The sequence below is a fragment of the Gallus gallus genome, chromosome 2, assembly GCF_016699485.2.
Source record: "Gallus gallus isolate bGalGal1 chromosome 2, bGalGal1.mat.broiler.GRCg7b, whole genome shotgun sequence".
In the NCBI taxonomy this organism is placed as follows: domain Eukaryota; kingdom Metazoa; phylum Chordata; class Aves; order Galliformes; family Phasianidae; genus Gallus; species Gallus gallus.
The window spans coordinates 14,514,140-14,535,677 of NC_052533.1; the positions used below are offsets into that span (position 1 = coordinate 14,514,140).

A 21,538-nucleotide genomic window follows, 5' to 3' on the forward strand; every position below is an offset into this window, starting at 1 on the left:
TCTATGTTATCTATCAGAAGTACATATATTCTCTAGATTTGTTACTTATTGGTGGCTTCTTTCAAAAAATCCTGTGTAAAGCTTTGCATTTCAAAAGCTTAAAGCTCATTCTTCCCTCTGTATAAAATGAATTTGGTTTCTATTCTGTGGATTTTCATCACTTTTACATCCAGCAAATGTTACAGCTACTGCAGCAAACAGTTGTGCGAATACTTACGATTATGTATTTATGAAGCCTGAAATACTGAATAAATGAGTTACCTATTCATCTGTGGTCAATGGTAATGCATATTTTTTTAGATTAATCAAAGGAATGTGGTTTTTAGTGGAACTCTTTATCAGCGCTATTGCACTTTTTTTTTTTTAAGTTATTTAAGTCCAGACTTATGGCACAATCACTGACATTTACATGCTATGGATCATGCAGCCTGTGTACGATAAAGCATGCAGTAAGTAAATTGACATATCCAAAAGACGTGTAGAAGAAAAGTAGAAAATGTCTTTCACAGTTCAGCAATTTACTTCCACAGTTAGTACCATAATTTTTTTTCATATCCTCTACCTCTTCTAGACCTCTTAAAAAAAAAAAAAGCAACAAACAAAACAAGATATTTCATAGAATCATAGAGTAGCCTGGGTTGGAAGGGACCTTTAAAGGCTATCAATTCTACCCTTCTGCTTTGGGCAGAGTTGCCACCCACCTGATCAGGCTGCCTAGGGTCCATTCAACCTGGCCTTGAACATCTCCAGTGATGGAACATCACAACTGCTCTGGGCAATTATTTTTTTCCAATTATTCCAGTACCTCACCACACTCTGAACAGTTTCCTTCTGATGCTTAATTTAAACCCTCCCCTCTCTTAGCTTAAGGCCATTCCCCATTGTCCTGTTGCTACCAGACCATGTAAAAATTCACTGCCTTGTTTATAAGCACCTTTTAAATAACGAAAGGCTGCTGTAAGGTCTCCCTGGGACCTTCTCTGGGCTGATCAAGTCCAGCTCCCTGTGCCTTTTTTTTTTGTAGGAGGGTGCTCTATCCTTCTGAGCACCTTATTAGCCCACCTGTGGATTCTGCAACTCTGCATATTTGGACTGGATGAATGAGTGCTTGATGGAACAAAAAAAAAGTTGGCACGTAAAAAATACCAAGTGTTCAGCACAGATTTTAAGTTATTTCACTATCAGTGAAAGGCCAGTGAACTTTGTAGGAAGTGAAATTGATATGTAGGGTTTTCTGCTTTGCTGCAAGGGAGACTGTTTCTTTATTCTTTTTTACAGAAATGTATTCATTAATGTTCTTTCCATCTTAAAACTCCCTTCTAAATCTTTAAGATATTGCCTGTATTTGTCCAGACTTGTGTGTTTCTGGTACTTAGTGCTGATAAAACAAAATGATAAACCAAATCGTAGGTTCCTAATGAAAATGGTAGTTGACCCAAGTAATTTGTATTTTAAAACATTTTTAGTGAGCATTTACTTGAGAACCTTCATGAAACCTGAAATGTTCCTACAAAAACTTCTGCACTTTCCTCTGGTCTTGTATACTGCATATTCTGTGGCCTGCTTGGACAGTTGTGACAATTCAGAAGACATATGCGCTGGTATTGTGCTAGTGTTTTAACTGACAAAATACAAGCGAAACTCCTAATAAATTTAACTAAGGTCCTGGAAACATAAATAGTTCCTTAAAGCTCATCCTATATTGAAAAAAGGATAACTAGGAGAATTCACCCAACTGCACCTACAGGGAGTTTGTGCTGATAAATCAAGTTGCCACTGGCCAATTTCTGAAGCTTCTGAAATACTTTTTCATATGTTTTTACGTCTGCTTCACTGACACCTACAGTTACTAAAAAAGAAGCTTTGAAACAAGGTGAGTTATTAATCATGAGTTTTAACAAATCACGGCACAGTGGAGAAATTCTCAAAGACTGAAGGGGAGCTAATATGCCCCAAATTAAAAAGTGTACCCTGAGCCCCTTCAAAGGGCAGATAGTAGTAGGCAGTCAGTGGAGATTTAATGACTAATTGTGTAATTAATGTTGATCGAAGTGGTCAAGCCCCCAGCTATGCTGCATCATGGGGTTATTCATATGGAACCTCTTGGATTTGTGTTTAACTTCACTGAATTTCACAGATTCATCGTAGCCCTTTCTTCCAGCCTGTCTGGGTCCTTCTGAATAGAAGCCTTGCATTAGCCCATGTTGATTCAAAAGATATCATCGATAACTGGTTTCTAGCTGAATTTTATGCCACCCTTTAGCCCGATGGTCCAGCCAGTTTTCCATGTGCTTTATCATCTACTTCCTAATATGCTTCTTACCAATTTGGCTGAGGGGATACTATGGGACACCATGTCTAAAGCATTCCTAAAGCCAGAGTGAACAATGCCCACTGCTCTCACTTTTCTGTGAGTGGATGATTTACTCTTGATAAATCTGTGTTGACTGTTCTCAGCCTCCTCCTTGTCACTCACATGGCTTAAAATGGCTCTAAGAGGGTTTGCTCCGTACGCTTTCTGAGGACCAAGATTAGTCTGACTGGCCTGTAGTTCCCCAGCTTCTCTTCCTTGCTTGTCTTGAAGACAAATGTGCTGTGTGCCATTTTTCAGTCTTTGGGAATCTCCCTTAATGCTGTGCTATTATTTTTAAAGGATGTTAGAGAGCATCTTTGCAGTGACATTTGCCTGCTCCCCTAGCGCTCTCGGACACATCCTTTATGATCCTATGGATTTGTACAAGTCCAGTTGTCTGTAGTATTCTCTTACTGAACTGAATCTTTCTATGTTGTTGGTAACATTATGTTAGTGCCTCAGCCTTTCTTATGCCTTTTGTCACTAGGTCCCTTCTTCCCTTACACATTAGTTGTGTTATCACAACTAATCTGAATCACAGCTCTGATCTGAGGTCTGATATCACTGATCTGATATCACAACTCACATCAGAATCGTATTTTGCACAGCCTTTCTTCTGTTGCTGGTATTGCTATAGAAGCTGTTTTTCCTCACTTTATGATACTGTGGAAGGTGAGCATTACCTTTCCTAACTCTATTTGTGTATCCTAGGCAGTGTCTCAAATAATTTAAACCCTACCGAAATTTAGAGACACTTAATATGATGACTGAAGTTTGGTTTTGGCAATAGAATGAGAGTTAGTCCCACTAGCCAAAAATATATTTACTTCTTTCTGCTAAGCAGATTGGACTTCAGTTTCAGTTTCAGAATTTAAAGGATTCAAATGATTTAAGCAGTATAGGTGTCCCATAAATGGTATGGGTTTTCTGGAAATGGTTGAAAATCTACTGTTTGTCAGACCACAAAAGCCCAGTTGCTTTAAAATCTTGGTCATGCTTAATTGTTTTTTCTCTTGAAGTACTAATTCAGTTTGGTCTTGCTTAGATTGAGATTACACTAGTAAATTAAGAATACAAATATCCCTAGGAACAGAAGGCAAAGCTTGAGGCCTAGAGAGAAAGAAGAATGTTCCCAGGGTTAGCATAGTCTGAGCACCACAGCTGGTTATTGGACATTAGCCAGGAATAATTTTGTCTTGTTTATTTCACGTATTTTTCTCCATGAACATGTTTGGGGGACACTTCATTAAGTACATCTAATAGTCTTTGAAGCTCTGTGTCTTTAACCTTTTTTCAAAGAGCTAACAGGGTAATGGATACAAAAATGGAAAAATAATATTAGCAAGGATTATCTGCACAATAAAAAGAACACAGTAGAAGTGAGTGAAGGCAGTGAAGTAGGACAGGTTAGAATTCAGTTTATTCTTTACATGTTTATCTGCATGAAGATTTTCTGTAATAAGGTATGTTTTATTGGTAACATTGTGCAGACATACAATAACAAATCCTACAAAAAATATCATCTAAGTGAATCATAGAATTTGGATGTACAGTTTGTCTGCAGATCTTGTCCTGTATACTACATGGCAAATGGCTCTCCATTCTGAGCAGTAGACACTATTTTATGTTGCTTCTGGTTGCTAATCAATCAATCAGTATCTCTGAATGTAGACAGGCCTGTGGAATGTTTGTGTCTGTCTAAATTTTATGATTGGCATTAGGAAATGTATTTATACCAGGTAGACTGAAAAAAAAAATACTGTTTCATGATCTGCTTGTCCTTATAAGAGATAATGTCTCAGTCCCTTTGGCCCAGCAGTTGATGTCAGTTGCATCAGACTGCTGGGAGCTCGCAACCAGGGAATCAGGGCATTCCATGCAGGAGAACTCAAAGTGATGTGTCCTTTCCTGAAAGAAGAGATGAATATGACTGTAAGAGCAAAAAATGCAGAGTGAACAGCTGGATTTCTCTGTTAGGACTGAGTATAACAGTTTGGGTATGCAATACCAGGGAGGGAGGACGCTGCTGCCTCTGCATGTTCTCAGCACACCACTGGGCAATTGCTTCTATTGGTGCAATCTTCGCATGACCTCTGTGGCTGAAGTCCGATTATTCAGCTGTGGAAGTCGAACTGAACCTAATTTTGCAAGAAAATTTTGAATACATTGGTTGTATGTTTAGAATTCTTTTTGGTTAAATGAGAAAAAAAATGGTTGTTCATTAACACTTAGGTGCTACACTAGGGTTGGTTGGGAGGGAGCTCAGTTTCTTCTTAACAGCCTTTACAGCCTTTATGGTACTGTGTTTTAAGTTTGTGACCGCAACAATGCTGATAACAGAACCATGCTTTTTTTTTTTTTTTTTTTTTTTTTTTTTTTTTAATGTGTGGTTGGTTAAGTTCCAAATTAAGTCCCACTTCCTGGTTTACCATGTTTGGGAAATATAGGCTATAATTCATAATTAAATAGTGTTTTAACCATTCAAGATAATTAAGAAAACACAACTATTATATTTGTATATCATGGTTTTGAAAGTATGTGTTCTTGGAGTGAAGTAGGCTCTCAGCTATTCAGAAAAAAGGTCCTTAGCAATGAAACACTGACAGTCTGGGTTAGCAGTGCTGTACACGTAGTTTGGGGGCAGGATCAGTGTAATGCAAAAGCAGTCAGAGCAGTCCTTAATACAACATATGATATGGTTTAGTTTTTGCAGAAGGAAAGCTGGGCTGAGATCAGGATCTCAGGTAGGTCTAGGGTTTGAACGTATAGGGGTTAAATAAGCTAGCTTTAGAAACTAGGGAAGGAGAACGACATCTCAACATTTCATGGTGAGCTGTGCAAACACAAAGAAAGGAACAATACAAAATGAATGGCTTTGACCGGTTTGAATGCACCATAAGAAGGTCAGACCGAGGAAGACATCGAGCCTTCGCGAGGAGGACTTCTGACTTCATCCCCACGACCACCAGAGGAAGACTCCTACTACAGACAACGCATGCGCCAGGGGAGGGGCAGTATGTAAATGAATTTTTGGAAGGTTAATGAATATGTAGATGGATTCCAAGAATTCTGCTGAATATGTATGACTTGGATTACAAATCTGTAGCTTTTTTGCTGGCTTGTGTGCAAGTTTGGTGGAGTGATCCCCCTTGCACCCAGCCGGCCGAATAAACATACCTGCTTTATAACCTCACCAGGTTATAGAGTTTGATTCTGCAAGTCAGGGCCCGAGAATCTCTTGTTCTTTGATTGATCATCGGCGTAACAGTGTGTGATAGAGGTCAGTCCTTTTTTGGAGTCTTGCACAACCAAACATCTTAGAAGTGATTAGTCGGCAGGCGGTTAGAATTTTAACGTACTGGGAGTATGTATCACCTTGGCCTAGCTAATCTGTTACTTGATCAGCCAGTTCCAAGTTGGCCATCTCACTTTCTCATTTTTGCCATGTACTGTTATGCTCCTTTTATTTTTTTCTTTCCAGCTCTTGAATGCTTATTTTGTTTAAGTCTGCAAATAAGACTCTTTGAAGTTACTTTTTAAAAATGTACTGTATTTTCTGCGTGGTGGATGGATTTCTGTGTGCACAAACATAGATGTTTTTATTGGATAGTGATTGTATCTTTCTGTAGTTATCTAGTTGACTTTCTAAGACACTTCTTAGCAGAACCTACAGAAACAACTGTAAATGATGCTCACTTTACATCACATGGCAAAATTTTGTACTATTCAACTTTGGAGCTGTAAAGGCAAAACCAGTACCACTATTTGAGTCAGATTTACAAAGACAATTCACCTTGCAAAGTTTGGAGTGGTTTTTTGATTGCTGAATGTTTGTCAGCTGTTGGTTATCTGTCTTCGAATGTGAGTGTTAACGACTTCTCCAGACTTCATTAAAATAAGAAAAAGCCTGTACAAAATCCTTCCTGAATGGCACAAGAGGTTGTATCTTTTTTTAGTCTCCCCTGAGGGAATCAATGTCCAAGTAACCTAAAATACTGTAATACAAATAGAAGTAGTGATTAGGGATTGATTGTTTCTCATTTATTTTTCATGTAATTTCAAAGCCAGCTATGGTTCTGTAAGACTTCAGTGCCACATTTCAGGCTTTAGTTAGTCAGCTTGTGCAGGTGAATTTGTTATATTCTTGCCTTAGTTGTTAAACTTTTAATGGAATTTTATGGCTGTGTTATCTGAGATATTCAAATGCATTTTGACTATGTGTAAGTTCTGAAGTATTGAGTATATCTAAAATACGTTAAGACCTCCATATTAAGAAACACCTGATCTTCTGTCAGCATTGCAGACCTGGTTGGTTATTTCTGTGGTCTAAACTGATAAGATCCTAAAAGTGAATTTTCGCCAGAAAAATGTCACTAAACTACCAGTGATAGCTTATTCCTCAGCTGTTCCAGTTGAAGAAGATGGAGAAAAGGAAGTAATATGCAAGTAATGTTTTCTTGATCTTTCCTTTAGTAATCTTTAATTATTTCTGTTAGTAACTTTGTCAAACATGTAAGCCTCCTTCTACTCTTTGAAATAACCTGTTTATCTTTAGTGCAAGAATAAATAGGGAAAATAAAAAAAAGTATGTGGTACTCTGCTGGAACGTATCTTTTCTCGCTGCCAGTCATAAAGAGTTTGACTTCTTGGCTGGCTACTGGTGTAGCATGAATACAGGAATACCTGTACAGCTATTTCTGAAGTGTGGTGAAAGCATTGGAAAGGGAATTGCTGGAAAAGTCTGTCATACAAACGCAGGCTCAGTGTTACTGTAATTTTCAGATTATCCATTTGGCCAAATCAAACGTAATTTGATTTTTGAAGGGCATTTATTGAGTTGGAGGTTTTCAAAACTCATCTGGACAGAGCCTTAAATTCAAGGCAGGTTGACCCTGCTTTGAACAGGGAAGTTGGGCTGGAAGACCTGCTGGGATCCCTGTGGTCCTTAATGGCTGTGTGAGTACTGGTGTGTGCAATTATGGCCATTTCTCTGGTGTCGTGTAAGTTGTGCTATAAGTGCAATGTAGCCACTGTCTAGTATTTGTGATATTGTTTATCTGAAAGGAAAGCTAATATACAGCAATGAATATGAAGTGCAAAACTAAATTATATATTCTATGCTTGTTTGGCGAAAGCAGTTATTAATTATGAACATCAATAAAGTAAAAAAAAGTCTCAATTTAATCAGTCATTACAAACTACGTTGTAGCTGAAAAGTTTAATGATGTTCTGCAGTTCCACCATGAATGATGCTTTGTATTGCTAACAGAACATTAGGATCTATAGATTCTGTCTCATGGATCTGCATTACTGAGAACTGCAATTAGTGACTTGGACCAAAACAATAAATTAGTGCTTAGTTTGGGGCTAGGATAGCCCAGGAGAAAGCGGAACAAGAAGGAATTGTACAGTTCGAATTTAAGAATGAGTTCAGAAGTACTCATTGCCAAGTAAGAGTACTAGAAGTCTCTGTTTCCTGATTTTTAAAAATTAGAGGGGACAGGACAAGGGGAAACGGCCATAAACTTTTTGAGATATCCTCATTTCTGGTTGTGTATGTGTTAAGTCTTTATTTGTGCAATTGAAGAAATTGGTTTCAAGAGATAAATCTCCTGAAGAAAGCAATCACCTTCAGTTGCTTTTTCTTTTAGGCCAAAAGATGCGATCAAAAGCTGAACTTGCACTGTGTCGTTTCCTAAGTAAGCTTTCATTATCAACATGATATTACTGGAAGTAGCATAGAACCTGTTATGTAGGCACAGTTCCACTCTGACAGATGGGCGTAAAGTAGCCATGCCAGAGAACCATTATATAGATCACATAGCAGGGTATGAATTGAAGAATTTTTGTCCAGGATTGCCACTGAGACGTTCAGTGAGCCTGAAGTTCAGGAAATGTACTCTGGCTGGTCCATCACATAGGATGACCAAACATGTAAAAATAGCCTGGGTTTTTACTGGAGGGGGGGGGGAGGTGGTGGGAACAAACAAACAAAGAACCCATGACCAATTGCAGTGAGGTTTCTGTTTCTTTTTGGCTGTCTGCTGAAGTCACCTAACAGTCTCAGCCAAAAGAATAATTCTGCTACAGGCACACGTTTCTCTCTGATTAATTACCTAGGTATGGGAACATTAGCAGTATGTAATCTATCTTGTAAGAAAGCTGTTGTTTTAGTCTATGTATATCTCTTTGGATACATAGTTGTAGGGTAAGGAGCTACTGATGTAGGGTGAAATACTGGTGTGAAAATAGGATTAAAATAGAAAGTTTTCAGTAATAGTAAAGCTTCTGACTGAAGATTTGGATAGTGAAAGCACTGCAGGATTTTGGCAAATACTGTTACTTGAACAAATGCTTTCGTGTGTTGCACTAGTCAATCTTTATGTTTGTCATTGTCATTTTCTCAGGATTTTTGTCATACTGTGTAGCTTCAATGTTCTAACCCTTTGTTTCAAGTCTAACTCAGCCTTTAAATACTTAGATTTTGCTAACTTTCCTGGAAGCTATTGCTAATCTGCACTTTTTGGGGAGTTTGATTTCTAAAAAATTTTTAAATGTTGGGAAATAGTGATGGCGTGGTACCATCATTTAAAAGATGACACAGTATGTGAAAGAACAGGTGTGAAAAATGAAGTGAATTAAATTGCTTTTTAAACATTAATTGACATTTCACAGGCTTCTGTTAGGAGGACATATTTTCTTAACTGTGCTAAGTACTTCATTTTTTTTCTTTTTGGCTAAATATTTTTCTTCTGAAATGAAGTTACACAATACTATTTAACTAATGCTTTATTACATGCCTTATTTTAAATTAGAATTTGTAATTAAGCTTAATATGAAATTATAAAATTTGATTTAATGCTTTCTTCCAGTACCTGAAGTAATATTCACTGCATTAGATGGCATAGTCATCATCAAGAAGCTTTATTCTTCTAACAAATGTACCAAAAATAAATTCAGTTAGGGTCATAGTGGTTTAGTTTAATACTGTTAAGATAGTAAGCACTGTAATTACTTTCAGATAGCTCTCCCTTCCCAGAGGATGAGATTTTTAGTTTTGATGCCTGCTTAAAGCATGAGAGTAGCAGTAAAATTAATGTCATAACCTTTACAGCCTATTTATCATTTTCTGTTTAGTATCGTGAAGGATTTTGTCTAACATCTAAAATAAACATCCTAGTATGGACCAGCATCAAATTAGGTTAATTGAGTTCACCTAGTATTCAGAGCCAATGTGTCTGTCAGGACACCAATTTCCTATAAAGACTTATGAGTGTCTTTCCATGAAGATTACTTTTGAATTATTACAATAATTCACAGACAATTTACAGTGTAGTTTTAAGACTCTTTTTCATTTTATTTGATTTTTTTTTTCTTCTGGTATTTATCCTTTCATTCTGTGGTAACATAAGGAGTACTGTAAACATGATAGAGCTTTTTTGCGGCATTACGATGAATTTGACTTTTTAATTCTATCCAACTTGAACTCCGCTTGTTTGAAATTCTCTGATCCACTAACAGTAGATTTCAAGGGACTACTCTGTGTTCTGGAGTACTGCATTTTGAATGTCTTTTTTAAATGTCCTATCTTAGTATTACAAGCTGAACAAAATAGATTTTAAGATTCTATAGAAATGTACAAGTTTTGTCATTTGGTTGAATGATGTAAAATTGATTCTATTGGTCCATAGACCTGCTATCAGAAGCATAGGAGTGTGATGAAGTCCATAATAATAAGAAAGTCTCCAAGAATGATTTCCACTTCAGTAGTCATTAAAAATTAAAACCAACGGGACATCCTGAAGTGGTGGCCAACATAACATCGGTTCTGGACATTGGAGTGTGAAATATGTACAAATTGCAGTTAATAATTTGATTTCTAAGATTGGATCTTTTTGAACCTGATGATGTTTTTAGGAGGAAGTAAATATGACAAATTAGACTTGCCAGCAAATGCAAAAAGAAAGAAGTGGTGAGGGTAAGTTACAGGTAGCCATGTAGATGATCTATCCTTGAATCCTGTGTGTTCATTCAGAATTTCAGAACTTTTTGAACAAACAGCAGCATACCTTTTAGGACACCCATCAAATGTGAGTAGCTATTGAGTAGCTGTTAAGCATGTTACAGAGTGGCTGAAAAATGTCACGAATTTTCAGTGAGCAAGGGCCATTAATCATTGTGTTTATATAAAAATGCCAGCGGGGCTGGTTCCCAGAGCAGCACCAGGCAGTGATCAAAAGGCAGCATTGCTGTTGATGGAAAATGTGAATTTAGTAAACGTGTAAAATCCCCACTGGTCCCTGGAAGTTTCGTGTTCCCAGGCTGCAGCCCAGCGGCCCATTCCGTCGTGGTGGGCCCCGGGATGCTTGGGGCTCGTTACCGGTGTATGGAGCGGTGCCCCGGGAGCCCGGAGCAGTGTGAGCGCCGCGGGCCGGGCCGGGCCGTTGTTTAAGCACCACGGACAGGGCCCGGGTGGCCGGCGATCTGCTGCTGCTTGTCTATTGGAGTTGTGTGTCAGTCAGTGGATGGTACCTTTCCAAAGCTTCCAGAATGAGTATTGGGAGCCAAGAATTGTATACCCTGTGCGACTCCTGTCTTGTTCTTTAACATGCTGGTTGTGTTCAGGCAAACCAAACTCTGATGCAGCCATTCCAAATGCTGGACGATTTCATAGCAAAGGAAATCTAAGTAGATAACAGCATAATTTTATGTTGTAGTTGTATTGTCTTTCATTCTTTACTGTTAGATCACACTGGAAAGAAACAGCCAGTAGCCAAGTAGCACTTAGTGATTTATGTCAAACACTGTGCATCAAATAGAGTGGTAAGAACCAATGTCAAGCTCAGTAGTGGTGGCAGTGTAATGTGTGCTTCACAAATGCATGCTAGCATTCCTCATTGTAACATCCATAGAAGATTCTGCTTATCAGTCAGTTATAGAGGATCCATGCAGTCAGGTATTTGAAAGGAAACAGATGCTTAAGCCTACATTGTCTTTGTGTCTTCAGAATACGTTGTCCGATTGGAAATCATGACATACTTTTTTTCTTTGAGTTTAACAGGGATTTTGAATTACAAGAAACCTAAGTCAGTTGTAGACAGAACTGAAATGTGAATGCATGTAAGCAATTCAGTGAAACATTTGGTTTAAAACTCAGGTACGGTTTGCAGAAGGTACAAGCATACTAGGATCTATACTGAAATAATTTTGGGAAACTATTGCCATTTTTATGTTGTTCCTAGACCCAGTCTAGTCTTTCAACAGGTGAAAAAGATATTTACTTTTTAGTTTTGCTTTTATTATGGTGTTTTTTGAACAAACCAGATGGTTAAAATTTGAAAATGTATTGTCACTGTTGGTGTGTAGCAGTAGTGAGCTATTTAGTTTTTGAGACTGAAGAACTGTTGGGAAAAAGAGTATTAATGGGCATGTGAATGCAGTCTCAGTTCATGTACTGACTGAAGTGTGCTTTGAAAATAAAATTGAAGGCTGAATAGATACAGAACTGCTGAATACACTGGTTCTAAGTTTACTTTTGTTCACTTAGATAAATTAAAAGATTAGTGTGGAAAAGATGGTCATTGTGACCTCTGTACTTCAGCAAAAGCTTCTAATACCCAGAAATCACTATGATTTGAATAAAGTTTCAGTGTTGACTGTGCAAGGTAAACATGTAGCACAGCAGTGCTTGAAATAACGTGAAAACATTTGCATTTTACAGGATACTAACAGTAACTAAAAATTTGTCAAGGGATCTTCATGGAAAAAAGAACAGTTACAGAAAACATGTATGCTGAGTTAACATCATCAAATTACTTTTCAGAGTTATGCAGTTGGTTTGTGTTTTTCTTCACTGTTTACTTTCATTATGCTATGTAAGGCTTACATGTAGTACAACATTGGTATGATGTCAGACATTTCAATGGATGAGTCAATGATTAAGTGAACTAAATTATCACTGCAAAGATCGGCCTTTGAGGCCAAGTTCAAAACATCTGTGCTAGGACATACAAGGAGACTTTTGGTTTTGTATTGATCCCACATTGTACACTGTATCTCAGAATTAGAGTTACTGACTCATTCCGCGAGGACTAAATTGAGTTATCAGTATGTTAAGAAAAAGACAGCATAAAAAAATAGTTGTTACTTTTTATAAAAAGTTTTACTTAGTAGTAACTTGTTTACTTCTTTATATGTTGCTTTAAAATAGTTTGAGAACTCAGCATGAACACAAGGTTTTCTTTAATTTGTACATTTAAAATATATAGCAAAGCACGTTAAATAAAGTTTTAAGAAGTGAATGTATAGAAAGATGAGAAACGTCTTTACATGTAATTGCTCCCTCTAAATTCACACTTGAACTAAAAAATCTTCCCTGCGAAATGTGGGAATATTATTGCGAGTCTGTTCATGCAACTACGCGCTACTAGTAACTTCCTTTAGTTTTTTAAAAAAGATATCAGAACTTCTAAGCATCTGTATTTCTTCTTTCCAGGAACGCTGTCATATCTGTTAGTGGGCATAATGCAGAATCCTTTAACTTTTTCTGCAGGTACAGTATAATTTCTATACATTTTTTCTTTGAGAAATTAGACATTTGTGATTCAAAATGTGGACTAAATAGTATCCTCCTTAACAGAAGCTTAAATAGTAGGCATAACTCATGCCCTAAGTTTTCATTACTATTTATTTATAATTACTATTTATTATTTTTTTTAAATAATAACACCTATCACATTAAATGTTTGTAGGAGCTAAGATTGTTTTCTTTTTAGGACATGGCTAATTAACGTTACTAAAACTTTAACATATATATAACTTGTTTGAATTTGAATAATGCTTGTTTGAATTAGCAGAGTTAAATATTCAGGGTTTATTACAGTTTTTGTCCTTATATATTTGAAAATCATTGTTATATTTGATTCTTGTGTAATTAGGGCTCTGATCTATGTGCAAGTTACTCTATAAGTCTAATGCAAACAAGAAAATGTGTATTTTCTAAATGCAGACTTATTTTTAGATCACCTTTTCTCCAGCATTTCTGTCCTTATTAATATTTCTTGTGTTCAACTACATTTCTGCTGATTGTCTCTTCAGAAGTCATCTTTTGATGTCGTTTCTCGGTGGAGTGTCTTGGATTTTTGGCTTCATTATTAGTGAGAGTATTTGCTTGTATATTCCCAAGTCTGTAAATGTTCAGCCATAACTTTTATTTCCTTTCGTTGTTGTTCTGTATTGTGATACTGGTATTTAAGTATAATTTTTAACATACACTATTTTTAGTAGTAGTTCTTAAACGTAAGTGAATGCTTGATGGATATGACATAAAGGCTAATGGACCCTGCTGAATCATTTTAGGCTGTCAGTTAAGTTTCCATTGTTAGTACTTATGTTAATTAAGAAAAGCACTCTATATTACTTGTCTGGAAGTACTGAGCTTTTACTGTCATATAAGTTTATACTTTACCTGTTCTGTCAAGTCTATGATAATTCTGAGGAAGCTATTCCAAGAGGACATCACATTAATTGATCTTTGTTGATGTAGTTCTAATGGGACTGTTTTTTCAAGGCAGGTAGTACGTACCATTGTATAAAGACATCCACTGTGCAGTGTGCTCTACATCCATATACTTGTGTGTGAAATACCTGAAATTCCCATAACTTAAAGAAGGTGAATTAAAGGTATCTGACTATCATGTAGTTAAACTCTGTTATCTGTTAACAAAGTTATTTCTGGATAACTGAGGGAGATACAGACTGTGAAGCTGTTTGCAAACTCAAAAAAAAAGTTGGTGTTTTTTTGTTTGTTTGTTTAAGAAAAATCCATTGCAGACTGTATCCCATTACCAGCTTTCATGCAGAGTGAGTTATAAAGGCCATGTTCTAATTTTTGGAGGTGTTGCTTATGATGGAGCTCATAACCAGACCCTGACCAAGAGCTGCATCAGCGTGAAATCATGATGCTCTACAAATGTACTGGGCTCAGTGTATTTTTGGTGTTCTGTAGCTATCACTCTTTTTTGTCCTTATACCATGCGCAACCTTTGATTCTTTAAATGTTATGACCCTTTGAAAATATCAAAGTTATTAACAATTTATTATGATTTATGTGCAACTGTAACATCAGTACGTCTCTTACAAATAAAAGGTTTGAAAATGAATGGCGTTGGAAGTACAACATATCCATCAGCTACATCCAATATGGTATTTTTGTCAGCCTTTCTGTACAACCAACAGGCTTGTTATTTTTCAGCTGAGTACAGAAGTAATGGTGATTGCAAGTTCCTTGAGTGACAGTGTAAACTCTTCACTGCTACCGTTTGCCATGTAGTAGCAGGAATTCTGTAATTTGAAATGTGCTCCTTCTGCACATATTTTCTTCATGTTAAAATATTATATAAGAACGGTGATTTTTTTGCATGTACAATGAGCAATGGTGTACATTTAAAACAGGTGCACTTCTCTGAGTAAAGAGAAATAGTTAACTTCTGAGATTTCGTAGTTCCAATGAAAATTATAAAATCATAATAGAAATACCTTATTCTGTCATTCACATCCATGTAGATATTTGCATTTGAACAAATGTTTTTTTTGTTTGTATGTTTGTTTTTTGTATGCTCTAGAATGATACAAAATAAATTTGAACCTTAGAGAGTTAAAATCCCCTTGGGTGGGCACTTTCAGATTTATAAAGTGCTTTTGCTAAATGTCTCTAATCTGTAATAACTGTGTATATTGTACAACTGTTATGTAAAATATAAGACTATCATGCTTTTTCTAGGAACTTGTTTAATACTTTCTCATCTTTTTGAAATATTCATTAGAAAAGTATGCTCATAGGCTGATATTGTTTTGCTCCTCAGTGTGTTTGTTTTAATAAAAATCATCATATAACTTTAAAAAAAGTGATTGTATAGTTTAATACAGTAGTTTAATATCAATGTTAGTGTAGTCATTTGGTGCTAGGAGATCTCAGACTTCAATTAACCATGTAAATGTGTTCCTTAGCATCAGCCCTCACTTTTCTGGAACCCCTGCTGCCTTTATATCATTAACATAAATGCAGGTGCAAATAGCATTTATGCACTTTGATGGAAAGCAGTTGGAGACATTTCACTGTGGGACACGACACTTTCAGATTGTGTACATCTGTTCAAATAATGTATCCAAGCCAGTGACATGAATGCAAGGATAAAAACATCTGCCCCTGAGACCATTTGCCATACGGCAGATGCTTACATCTTTATTTATGCAGATGGTTTGTGTGATGAGCTGAGAAATGATGAAAGCAGGGAAGTTTGACAAAGATTTCAGGGCATTGCTTGGGATGGGAAAATATGTTGGCAACAGAACTTAATTTTCAGATGTCTATAAAAAAAATATCTGTTATAGTTACTAATGTTTTTAGTAACACAGACATATTTGAGATATTAATGATATTTAAAAATTCTCTAAACTATTTTTTAAATCAATTTAGTGCAAAAATTGTACTGCAGTTAGAGAAGATAATAGTTTAATGGGAAGGCTCAACAGATAATAACTTGTTTAATTGCTTTTACCAGGAAGGCTCAACAGCTTGGCTTCAAGATTTTCACGTTTTCTATTTATTCAAAATACTGAGTTGAGTGAAAGGTTTGCACTAAGTAGAATATTTTGCAATACTAATGTAACCTTGGGAAGTGTGTAAAGGCTGTATGTTAAGCTTTTGTGTCATTTACGATTTTTCAGCAGAAGCTGTATTTACTGTTACAAGAAAATTAGATTTGTAGGCCAGTGTTTCCATTTTTTGAAAATTAGTGTAGATTAATTTGCATGAGTCGCATATCTAAGCTGAGTTGGCACTGAATAAATAAAAAGCAAAACAGTAATGGCTTAGACCTCAGTGCTTAAGCTGGAGGAGCCCAACCCGAGGCGTGGATGGATGGGGCTTTGTGCTACACCCGACTCCCTCTGCTGGACTTGTCGGACCAGGACCTGCTTTGTCTACAGGAGCAGTTGCCACTCTGAACACAGCGAGCACTCCAGCTAAACATAAATTTAATTTTATATTTAATGATATTTTTGCTTGTAGCAAATGAAGGATGTCATCTGTGGCATACATTCTTGCTAATTGTGTTCCTGTTTTAATTCCATCGTATATTAGTACTCCTTTACAAGTGCTGGCTAATACATTATCACTTATCAGCAGCATATTCAATCAATTCCTTTACAGTACCTTCAGTACAGTTTCTTGAAAATCAGTGCTGCCCTAGGTAGCACAGTTGCTAGCATGGGCAAGTGTAGTAATGTCATAAAGCACTGAAGATAATGGGAATTATGCTTGGAGTGGGGAACATGCTCTAATTTAAATTTTCTGCTACATCCTGCTGCCAGAAGGGCCTTGCTATGTTCAGGCATAGCAGCAAGTGGTAACTTTCTGTTCTGAAAACAAATGTCTTAGCCAGGCTCTTTCTGTAGATGTTCACTTCCATTTGCTCAATGGTGGCTGTGTTTCCTTTCAGAAATATCCAATCTATTTGGAGTATTGTGGAGATCCTATGATCTTCATTTTTGTTTTAGTTCTTACTGGATGGAAATGATTACAGGTAGCAATGTTTTGCGTATCTCAGACAAAGCCATGTAATTATCTTCTGAAGTAAACTTTCTTGTGATAAAAGGAGGTGGGGGAATAGTATAAAAAGCATTCCAAAGCAAAAGCCATAGAGATTCATCATTCACAGAATCATAAAATGAATCATAGTGTCATAGAATGGCCTGGGTTGAAAAGGGCCATAATGATCATCTAATTTCAACCCCCCCTACCATGGGCAGGGTTGCCAACCACTAGACCAGGCTGCCTAGAGCCTATCGAAAGATAATTGAGTTGGACCATAATGAAAAGAAATGAACTATTTACAAAATCCATCTGAAAATAGTCTCCAAAAATCATCTAAGTTAAACAGTGTGTTCTATATTCCAGTCTCTTCGGAGAAGAGAACAATAAAAACTATTCATATGAGAAGACTCAGAACAAGTCATGCCATGTCTAACCATCTTCTGATCCTTTGCTCAGCTTCAGTGAGGGGACACTTTTTGAGTGCAAAAATCACCAGACACATGCTTCTAATTTCTAAAGTAATACACATTTTCTCTATGGAGAATCTGTAAGAGAAAGCAGTGAATTAATCATTTGTTTTCCCTTACACAGGTCTCTGTTCAGATAGAAGTGCTCTGACTTTAACATAAAACGGGTACCCTATAAAATGATTAACTGTCTGACTCTTTTCTGGTGCTTTGTTTGCACATCAGCATTTGTGGGGGGGAAAAAAAGTTTGGGGTGTTATAGTCTGAATTCCCTTACTGCAACAATAGTAGATGTTTTCTGTCCCAGAGAGGGATGGAAGAAAAGTTAAATTCCCAGTGAAATGAAGATTGATTCTGTTCTCAGCTTATTTGAAAGATGAGTAAGAATCTAGTTGGAAAATATTTCATGACTTATTCATAAAATAGTTCTACTTGACCTTTCATGCTGCTCAGTTTCTGAAGAATTCTGCCTTCATTTTTGTATCAGACTCCATCATTATTTGTATCAGTCTCCTGCATTTAACAAAAAACAACAACAACAAAAAAAGAGTCTATTAATTACCACTTAGATTAGGTGTATCAGGATTTTGTCCAGGTTGATGTGATCTTGATTGTCCTATTAAAAAGGATTTTACACTGACATCAACTTTACAATGAATGAATTAGTGTTTAGTCTGTATGTTTCTTGAAACTCACTTAAATAAATTTAAACTGGCTGGTTTTCCAGAGAATAACTTGAAAAATCCACTTGGTCTTTTCTTCTGAAACTAATGTTTGTTCTCAGCTCCTCAAATACCTAATTCATATTCACAATGCCATTGAAGGTTTATGAATTTATAACCAGTGCTTTCGTTACCTCCCTTTATCTTTTATGAACAATTAGTTCCTCCAGGTGGTTGCAGCACTGAAGCCTTGCTTTGCAAATCTCTGGGGATGGGCTCCTCCGTTGAGTGGAATGACTGGACAAAAAGAACAAAGATAAAATACTGGAACTGCAGTGCTATCAAAATCATTTCTTTTTTAATCAACTGAGCTGTGTCAGAGCAGCATGGTTTCTAGAAAGTGCACACTTTAGTTTTGACGTGGTTGATGGTTGAATCTAGCATAGAGATGTATAGAAGCTGGAACGCGCTCTTTTATCATGTATGTATGTAACAGCATCTCTCAGACAGAAGTGTTCTGTTCTTAAACGGAGAAGAACCAGTGTTCTCATCTTTGTAAAGATAAAAAGTGGTTTCAGAGGCCAGGCAACCCTTAGGTTTATTTGCAAAAACATTATTCCTAAATTTTCTTACTGTGTTAGAGAGAGAAAAGTGTGTGAGTTCTTCAGCTGTAAATAATATTATTAATTATTATACGTGCTCTGTGTCTAGCTCTTTTTGTGACAGTTTTTGTTTCTTGATATGAAAACATTTTAATCTGTTTAAAGCCTATTATTTTAACTTTAATATGAAATGAGTAGTTCATAATTTGAAAGATAGTGCCTTCAAAAGGAAAAAAAAAAAAGCTTTTTTAAAGTTCTCAAACACAACTATAAGAAGCTAAGAAGAGTCTTTTGGAAACTGTCTAAGGAATACAGGAATTGTCCTGCTGTTCAATGGATTTCTTGAAATGTTCTTTAATCTTGATCCCATAAAATAGCAAAATTGCACAGAGTTTAAAGCAAAGAATGTCTCTAAATGGTAAAATGCTTTGTGAACAACTGTCAAATTATATTGATGCTGAAATGACTATTAATTAAAGATAGCTTTAAAGAGATCTAATTTCCCTTCTTAGTAATTTAACAAGCTATTTTGATCTCGTTCCTCCAATGGTGTGTCAGAACACGTTTTGTAGATGTGATTGTATGTTGTGTATCTTAGTCTTCGTGCAAATGTTCTGTGCTTTTCCAATCTTGCAACAGAGTACTTTTTTATAATATTTGGTTTCCCAATGTATTTTAAATTGCACAAAAGGATTTCTATGTAAACGTAATTATGTTATCAAGCATTGAAAGGTAAGGAGTGCAAGGTATGAGATTATCCATGCAGTTTAAATGCTTCTCCATTCCAAATTACATGTCCCTTTCTCATCTTAAGTCTACTCATAATTCCTTTATCCTCATCTGACTCTATCCTAGACACTTTCCAAATCTCATTTCTAACTTTCTTGACATTTTTCTGCTTGCCCTCTGTATATCCTAGTTTCTCTTCCATGCTGTGTGAGCCCAGCAGTTAAGAGCTAAGGAGATTGAGGCTGTTTCTTTGTTTCCAGCATTGATGTTTGGAACTAAAACTGTCCTTTTTGGAAAAACCCATCTCAGCCTGAAGCACAAAACACATTCAGTAGAACATAATCATTGGGAAAAGTTAGTTTCTCAAAATGTTTTTTGAGCATATGCCAAGAGCCTACAACTTTGGCCAAACTGGGGCAGCTTTTCAGGAAGACAAGAAATTGCTGTGTCAAATGTCAAGGTCTTCCTGTAGTAACTTACTAGATTTTTATTAAAAAAAATAAAAATGCACACACCTGGAGACGGCTGACATTTTCTGTTAATTTTTTAAAATTATCTGAGGCAAGTAGCTAGAATGGAAGATTCCACTCAAACCATTTGTATTTGGCAAAGAGAAATGACTGAACATTGTTTCTTACAGTATGTGGTGTTGGACACTCCTGACTTGTGCACTTTATTACCAACTTCACATCTTACAGGTGTGCAGAAAAAGTAGTTTTGAACATAAAAGGCCAAATTCTGTTTTCTAGAATGGCTGCCATTCTGTTAATTTAAGTAAGATTAAGGGAAGTGTCAATTGGCATAGAACTTAGCCTTCTGTATGTAAAAAAAAACCTCCATAAAGTTATGGAAACTTCATTGTCTGAGCTTTTGGTTTTAGTACTGTTGGCTCTCTACCATGATGCTCAAGCTAAACATTGTTAAACAGCTTTACTCCTTTATTGAACTGTTGCCGTGTATTTGGCATGTAATATATTGGATTTTAAAACATTTGTGAAGATAGGAAAACAGCAAAGACCAAGAAGCAGTAGCTTTTTTAATGCATTAACTTGAAGATAATGTTTTATATACTTTTTGGTGCTGGGATCTATTGATAACTGACTGAAGCACTTTTGCAGGTGGTGTTTTTTTGCATGCTAATCCTGCAGAGAAACAAAGTGTTCAACAGAGTATGCTGGGTCAGCAAAAGCAAGAAACTTGTGCTGGAAAGACAGTATCCACAGGTATTTAGTGTGTATGGAGATTTGGCAAAATTAGTGATATTTCATATAGCTTTGACTGAAATAAGTCTAGTGTTGTGTGTTAGAAAGTTGTTATGCATTTTCTTTCCCAAAGAACTCAGTAGTCTTCTTTTTGAATTTTGCAAAGGACTGCAGAATAAATGCACGTTAAAATATGATTAATCTTTTTTTGATCTATATTTTGCCTTTTCTTTCAGAACTGAGTGGTCCTTCTTCTGTGTAAATTCTGCCATTTGTCCAGTCATACACAAATTAAGTACATGCCTGCACAAGTAAGGAAGGCTTACAAGAGTTATTTAAAAAAGAAAAAAGGCATTAATACTCAGTGACTTCAGGAATTCTGAGTTGTTTTTTGTTTTAGCTTTTAAATTTTTTTTGTATGTTTCAAGCAGATTAGGTGGGAAATATAATTTCTTCTGGTGCTTTCAGTGATGCCCGAGTTCACCAGTGTTCCATGCTATATATGTATGGCGAGAACAAACAGAAAGACATACAAAAAGAGGGCAAAAAAGATAGGAATAAACTAAATTTGCATGACTTGTGAAGGACAGGGAGCTGTGAATGAGTGGCAGCCCAGTGGAAGATATTCATTCCTCCAGAGGACTCTCCTCAGCATGACTCTATCAGAAGTTTGATGCATCGTTGATTTTTATTGGTGTATCATTGGCCAATCCTATACAATTTTAAGGTAATTTAGAAGTAGGAAAAGCTTATGAAATCCTGCAAATATCAGAGTGATTTGATACTCACATGTACGAGTGTGGTAACCATTAATCTTTCAACAGAGGCTTTTAAAGCAAATGGATTGAATTGCATTTGACTTAACCTTGTACTTAATTATTTAAAAGTGTCTACCTATTGCTCCAACTGCATGCCCATTTGAAAGAC

General features: G+C 36.3%; 1 protein-coding gene across 15 annotated transcripts in view; it reads left to right on the forward strand.

The window, feature by feature from the left end:
- Window positions 1-21,538, forward strand: part of ZNF438 (zinc finger protein 438) — a 42,852-nt gene that overhangs the window by 11,800 nt on the left and 9,514 nt on the right. For 3 of the 15 annotated variants that reach the window (XM_040693824.2, XM_040693840.2, XM_040693833.2), the window contains exons 4-6: window positions 12,849-12,905; window positions 13,451-20,632; window positions 20,848-21,338. The exons of 2 other annotated variants lie outside the window; for them this stretch is intronic. Coding sequence is in view for 5 of the 13 variants with exons in the window: in XM_418576.7 (XP_418576.2) it covers window positions 12,878-12,905; window positions 20,528-20,632 (133 nt within the window). In the remaining 8 variants the exon portion in view is untranslated. Of the gene's footprint in view, window positions 1-12,846; window positions 12,906-13,450; window positions 20,633-20,847; window positions 21,339-21,538 lie in introns of those variants that run through there. 10 more of the 15 variants (XM_040693850.2, XM_040693857.2, XM_040693791.2 and 7 more) reach the window with 6 other exon arrangements.